Source organism: Fukomys damarensis, unplaced genomic scaffold (genome assembly GCF_012274545.1).
Source record: "Fukomys damarensis isolate Sample0158 unplaced genomic scaffold, DMR_v1.0_HiC HiC_scaffold_17, whole genome shotgun sequence".
Taxonomy (NCBI): domain Eukaryota; kingdom Metazoa; phylum Chordata; class Mammalia; order Rodentia; family Bathyergidae; genus Fukomys; species Fukomys damarensis.
The window spans coordinates 4880096-4887191 of record NW_022900929.1 but is presented as its reverse complement, the minus strand read 5'-3'; the positions used below and the strand labels follow the sequence as shown (position 1 = coordinate 4887191).

The following is a 7096-nucleotide window of genomic DNA, read 5'->3' as shown; positions in this document are numbered from 1 at the left end:
AAAAGTTCCCCGAGTCCAAGCCGAGCGAGCCCAGCCCGGGCGCCCATGGAACCGTGGCGATGTTCGCGCCCAGGCTGCTCGATTTCCAGAAGACGAAATACGCTAGGTGAGCGGGGCGCGGGGTGCAGGGGCGCGCGGGCGGGTCGCCAGTCTCGGCTGCCTGGAGACCCGGAGTGGACAGATGGACCCCTCGGCCCGGCCGGGAAAAGCCAGAGCCAGACGGCACTGCCTTCCAGATGGACTGGTGTCTGCGCCCGGCTTTTGCCGTGGGCTCTGGAGATGCGCGCTCACCCCAGGCAACTCTTCTCTTAGCTGGGTCCATTTGTGCAAGTCGTTTCACTTCCCTGAACCTCACTATGCACGCGTGCAAAAAGGGGACAACGAGTCCCAGTTCCTAGGGGCCCCATGAGGGTTATCAGTGGGCTCTTCCGTGGAGAGAGGACTTTGCTTTGTCGTGGGGTTTGGGGACATCTCTGCTCCATCTCCGGGGGGCCCTGTTCACGTTAAGGGTGATTTTCGCACCCTCTCTGCCCATCCACACAGCAAGGCGGAAGGATGGGTGGGTGGGTGCTCTACCTAGGGGGGAAACTGAGGCTCAGGACCCCGGAGGAGCTGTGGTACATCTTGGTCTTCTCTCAGAGTAAGCTCTGGGGTCCACGCTGAACCTCAGTATCTTTTGTAAAATAGCAGTGGAAAAGTTCACCCCTGTTGCTGAGCAGAGTCAAGGTCCTGTGGCCTGGACTCTGGTTAACTGTGAGGTGTGCAATGTTTAAGTCGCTCTAAGTGTTGCTGTTCTGAGACAGGGTCTCACCATGTATTTCAAATTGGCCATGAAATCACAGTGCAACCTAGGCTGGCCTCAAATTCACAGCAGTTCTCCTGCCTCAGCCTCAATCTCAGTGCTGGGATTGCAGGCGTGGGCCCACTAAGATTTTGTTGAGGGCACCTTTCCCTGAAAGCTTGCATAGAAACCCTGTTCTTAGGTCCCTGCTGAGCCAGCATGGTGGCACAGGCCTGTAATCCCAGCACTGAGGAGGCTGAAGCAGGAGAATCATTGTGAATTCAAGGCCGGCCTGAACTGCATAATGAGACCCTGTCTCAAAACAAAATGAAACAAAACCCCTGCTGGACTCCAGCTGGCCACGTTCCCATCACCCTCCGCAGCCTGGGTCTCAGCTCTCATGTGTAGGGCATGTGCAGGCTGACCTGGGGGCTGCTGGCACCTTAGTCCACATGGGCGCTGAGAGCCCCTTGCACCCAGGTCTGGTCAGAATGGCTCTGGGCTGGAGGGTAGTGTGCAGAGTGAAGCTGGGCCCTGTCCCCAGTCTCAGCTGTGTTTCCCCCAGGAAGCTGGAAGCGCACCCTTCATAAAGCTGGCAGCTAGCCCAGAGAGCTGGGCCCCTGGGACGGGCTTGATTGCTTCTGGCTGGCTGCACAAATACACCTTCTCTGGGGTGGGCATGTAGGGTCTCAAAGGCTTGTTCTCAAGGGTCCCAAGTGCTACCTTAACGTAAAAGTTGTGGTTTGTTCTCCAGAAGGGGAGAAGCCCAGGGCCACTAAGTTTTCTGGGGGTGTAGACATGCAGAGGAGGAGCTCTTCAAGGAGTCATTGCCTGCTGTGTGATCTTGTGTAGATGTCTCTACCTCTCTGGACCTCAGCTGGCTGACCTGTAAAGACAGGAGAGTTGGTCCAAAATAACTCTAGACTAGGGTTCTGGAGCTGCCTCTATAACTGGAAAAGGGTGGTCCAGCTGGAGTTGGCACTAGATCATGGGCTCCTTCCTGTATTTTGGGGGCTGAGGCAGCTTCTCTGGACGGTAGGTCCAATGAGGAAATGGATCTCATCGATTGGAACTATTTCTGTTCCCTTGCTAATAATCACGTGGCCCTTGCTACAGGGTACTCTGCAAATTAGGTGTGCTCCTTCATAACACTTCTTGAAGGGATGGATTTAATGGTATCACCCAGTGCTATTCATTAGAAACACACAAGCCACAGATGTCATGGAACGTGCAGAGAGGGGGCTTTGAGAAATGATCTGGTTGTGGGTGGTGGTGCACGCCTGAGATCCCAGAATTTAGAAGGCTGAGACAGGCGGATCGCCGTGAGTTCAAGCCTCTTGGCAGACGAAGGCACTTTAGGGTGTGGGTCACTGTATCTTGTCCCTGTCTGAGTCCTCGTCTGTCCCTGCTTCTGGGTCACCATCGAGGTGAGCAGCTTTGCCCTGACAGTGATGTCCTCACTGTCAGCCTGGAAGCAATGGAGCCAGGCAATCATGGGCTGAAACCCCTGAAAATGTGGGCCCAAATAAATCCTCCCCATTGAAGCTGCTTATCTCATTGAAGCTGTTTATCTCGAGTCTGTTGTTACAGTGATGAGAGTTAACACCAGCTAACTGTGTGACACACAGAGGTTCCCCTCCCTCTCGGAGCCGCTTTCTCAGTGCAGGGTACTGAGGCAGAACCCTGGATGTCACTATCTGGCCACCCAGATGGTTTTTGTACACAGAGAAACAGTTATTATGAAGCTTCTGGAATTGGACTTCGTGGTCTTGGTGCAGAGCTTGGCAAATGGACCAAAGGAGCAGAAAAGAGGCCTGAGACAGATATGTGCATATAACGGCTCGGGATTTTTGACAAAAGTGGTATTGCTGATCAACCTAGGCAGGGATGTGAATTAAGCCTATGGTGCCAACCCAACTGGTTTATTCAGATGAGAGCAGTGCAGCCCTACCTCACACCATGCAAAAAAGGCATTTCTACATGGATTAAAGATTTAGAGCTGAAAAAGAATAAGATTTGAAAGCTTTCAGAACATACAAAAAAATAACTTCTGGAACCAGTTGTGGGGGCTCAGTCTTTTAGTCCCAGCACTCTGGGAGGCTGTGGCAGGAGAATCTCAAATTGGAGCTCAGCTTGGGAAATTTATGCCTCAGGGGACCTTGTCTCAAAATAAAACATTAAAGATGGCTAAGGATGTAGTCCAATATGAAGGCCCTGGGTTCAATCCCCAGTGCAGCAAAAACAAACAAAACAACAGCAACAACAACAATAACAAAGTCAAACCCACAATAATTGATAAATTAACTAGGTGTGGTGTTGTGCACCTGTAATCCCAGCATTTGGGAGGCTGAGGCAGGAGGATCATGAGTTCAAAGTCAGCCTGAGCTACATGCTGAGTTCAAAGCTAGCTGGATTACATAGTGAGACCCTGTCTCAAGAAACAGACAAACGGGGCTGAGGATTTAGCTCAGTGGTGTCACCACTGCCTGCCTCACAAGCACAAGGTCCTGAGTTCAATCCCTGGTACCAGAAAAACAACAACAACAACAAAAAAACAAAAAACAGACAAACAAACAAAAAATCCAAAATGTATAGAAAACTATAATAAGAAAAAGATGACTCAGTAGAAAAAGTGAAAGGCACAGACAGGCATTTCTTGGGAGAGAGAACAGAAGAGATAAGCAGTAAGCATGACAAAAGATGCTTACTGTTGGTGACCAGGGGCCATTCTGACACCCGACCAGCAATTCTACTATGACTACTTTGGGAAACAGAAATTATGTTAACCTTTGCATGGTGGTGCCTGCCTGTCATCCCACACTCTGGGAGGCTGAGGCCAGAGGAAAACAAGATCAAGCACAGCCTGGGCAATTTAGCAAGACTGAGTCAAAATAAAACTAAAAAATGGGGCTGGGATATAGATCACAGTAGAGGCCCTGTGTTCAATCTCCAGTGCTGCAAACAAGTGACTGCAAAACCTCCAGCTCCAGGCAATGGTATGGATAAATCTCACTGGCATGAAGAGTGGTAACAAAACACAAAAGAAAGTACGGATCCAGACATGGGCCATTCCACAGTGTAAAACCCCAACGCGTTTTCTAGGAGTGCCTAGGAAAGCAGGTAAGGAGCTAGGCTGCCACTCTCGAGGCAGGTGGGCAAGAGTCTCTTCCAAGCCATGAGGAAGGGTTGTTTTAGGGTTAAGAGGTGATCAGGCCTTAAAATGGATTAGTGCCTTTCTTGAGGGAGTGAGTTCCACCTGCCTTCCGGGTACTGGAGATTACAGGCGTGCAGGGCGCCTGCCCCCCAAAGCTAAGCCAATGCTGGCTCCACATTCTTAGGCTGAGTCACTAAAATGCTGAGGCTGGGCTCCAACTTGGGAGCCTATGGCCTCAGACTCCCACAGTGCTGGGATTCCAGGCCCACATCACTAGGTCTGGCAAAACCTGTGTTCTTTCTAAGGCACTCAGTCTCAGGCCTTCTGTGGCAATGCAGGAAGTGGATTAAGACAGGGCAGAAGTTGAGGAGGACACACAGGTACTTCAGGGGCGTTGGTGGTGTCCCCTTTCTTAACTTGGAAGGAATACTGGGGTGGGTTTTTGTGCACATTGCTCAGGGTTTATGTCCCATGGGCAAGACTTCCTCAGGTGGCCACGCCCAGATTCGAGGGAGGCTGGGAATCAAGTCTGGCAGCCTGTTCCCTGCTCACCCCCACCCTCTCAGCAGGCATTTGAGCCGGCACCCGCCACAACCTGTCAGATGAATGCTGGTCTGTGACTCTGGGTAAATGAATCGACTTCTGAAAGTGTCAGCCCCCTCTCTTGCTTACTGCAGTGTGTCTTGAAAAAGGGGTCCTTCTGAAACAACTCTGTGGCTGAGCGTGGTGGGCTGGGCTAGTGCTAGTAATCCCAGCACTAGGGGGGCTGAGGATTGCGGTGAGTTTAAAGCTAACCTAGGCTTTGTAATCAGCCTGGATTATACAGCAAGACCCTGTTTTAGAAAAACATAAAAAAGCCAGGTGTGGTGGCGCACGCCTGTGATCCCAGCACTTGGGAGAGGCTGAGGCAGGAGGATCTCTGTGAGTTCGAGACCAGCCTAGGTTACATAGTGAGTTCCAGGTCAGTCTCAACTACATAATGAGACCCTGTCCCCCCCCAAAAAAAACAAAAACAAAAAAACAAAAACAGAAAAATATAAATAAATAAATAGAACAGCTTTACAGTTCTACTGTGATTACCCCAAGCACTCCTTGAATACTTTTTTTTTTTTTTTGCAGTACTAGGGATCAAAACCGGGCACCCTATCACTGAGCTACATCTCTAACTCTTTTTACTTTGAGATAGGGTCTTGCTAAGTTGCCCAGGCTTCCCTCAAACTTATGATCCTCCTGCTTCAGCCTCCTGGAGTGCTAGGATTATAGTCACGTGCCACTGCATTTGATGAGAAAAATTTAAAATAATGCAGGCTAGGTAGAAAATAATGAAAGCAATGGTCACCCTCAATTCCATTACTGCAAGATCATTGCTGTTAATGTTTTGGCATGTTTTTTCTGTCTTCTGGGGAGGGGGCATTTGGGAGACATGGTCTCACTCTGTAGCCTGGGCTGGCTTTGAACTCAACTCAGTGATCCTCCTGCTTCAGCCTTCCGAATGCTGGGATTACAGGCATGCACCACCACATCAGGATAGTCTTTTTCTTTTTCTTCTTTTTTGTGGTAGCAGGGATCGAACTCGGGACCTTGCACTTTCGAGGCAGGCGGCAGAACCACTGAGCCGAATCCCTGGCTGTCTTTTTCTATGTATCAAGAAAACCATCAGACAATGTATAATGCATTACATCCTACTTTTGAAACTCAGGCCTGCTGTAACCCCGATTTCTTGTCTTTAATCCACACTTGCAACCACAGTTTAATGCATGCCTTCTCCTCCCTGTCGGTTGCATCTTGCTTTCTTTATTTCTCACATTGGCGCTTTCTGGTGGACCCCCCTCCGGTACACGCTGCTGCCAGGCTGTTGTGTGGGAACTCGTGAGCCATTGGCAGCTCTGGGCACTGTTAGCCAGGTTGTGCGGGTTCAGGTCTGCAGTGTCTGGGCAGGTGGCCCCTCTCCTGGGCCTCACAGTGTAGCTGTTGCCTGAGGCCTGGCGATTCTCCTGAGGTCATGCAGGCCAAGGTTGGGGTTGGGCTTGTCTGTAAGTAGTAACTTTTTTTTTGGTACCGGGGATCAAACTCAGAACCTCACTTGCCAGGCAGGTGCTGTGCCACGGAGCTAAATCCCTGAGCCAGGGGTGTGTCGGGCGTGTTCCACAGAGGGCTCAGGGAGCGGCCTGGGGCATGTGCCAGACTCTTGCCCTCTGGTTCGTGGCTCCCATGCTTAGTATCTAAATAGCCCTTGGAAGCCACTTCAACTCCCTCATATTCAGGACCCGAGTTCTGAAAGCTCATGGGTTCTATACCCATTTTTTATTCTAAAGATGTTAAGATAATGTATTGATCTGGGCGTGGTTATTCCAGCACTCTAGGAGGCTGAGGCAGGAAGATAACAAGTCCAGCCCCAGCCCAGGAAATTTAGTAACTTAGTGAGACTCTTATAGCAAAATTAAAAATAAAAAGAGGCTGAGGATGTAGCTCAGTGTGGAGGCCCTTCGGTTCGGTCTCCAGTGCCACAACAAACACACAGCGACATGGGTGAGGCATCTCTCTTGGCGCCTGGTACACAGAAGTGTTCATTATTTATGTCGTTGTCACTTCTGCCTACCTCTCTCCAGACAGGATTTGGGGCCGTGTGTGAAAGACAAGTTTCTCAAGGTCTCTGGCTGCATGAGGGCCCCTTTCCTTCCCGCAGGGCTCTGACTAGGGCAGTGACGAGGGCCGGTGTGGGAGTGCAGGGCACAGCCTGTGGTCTCACCGGGTTACTGCGGATGGCGCTGCACAAGGCTTCCTAGAGAAAGGCAGGCGGGTCCTGACCCAGTGCTTTCAACGTGTCCTCAGCTCATCCTTCCAGAAAGACCAGAGAGGGGGATGTGTGTGTGTGTGTGTGTGTTTTGTACTGCGGATTGAACCCAGGGCCTTTTGCATTAAGCTACATCCTTGGCTGGCTTTCTTACTCTCTCTCTCTCTTTCTATCACTTTTTGAGAAAAGGTCTTCCTATGTAGCTCAGGCTGGCCTCAAACTCATGACAATCCTCCTGCCTTAGCTTTCTGAGTGCTAGGATTACAGATGTGCACCACCATACCTGGCTCTTTTTTTTTTAATTTTTAAAATTTAAATTAAAAAAAATTTTTTTGAGACAGGGTCTCAATATGTAGTAGACTGACCT

The 7096-nt window shown here is 50.3% G+C and overlaps 1 protein-coding gene across 9 annotated transcripts in view; it reads left to right on the top strand.

Moving 5' to 3' along the window:
• The first annotated feature begins 8 nt into the window (after positions 1-8).
• The window catches only part of LOC104875337 (monocyte to macrophage differentiation factor 2), a 116960-nt gene continuing 109872 nt past the window's right edge, over positions 9-7096 (top strand). For 6 of the 9 annotated variants that reach the window (XM_019210463.2, XM_019210467.2, XM_010642826.3 and 3 more), the window contains exon 1: positions 9-106. In XM_019210463.2, the coding sequence (XP_019066008.1) occupies positions 60-106 (47 nt within the window). In that variant the 5' untranslated portion in view covers positions 9-59. Of the gene's footprint in view, positions 107-3734; positions 3902-7096 lie in introns of all 9 variants that reach the window. The other 3 variants (XM_019210466.2, XM_033764801.1, XM_019210464.2) reach the window with 2 other exon arrangements.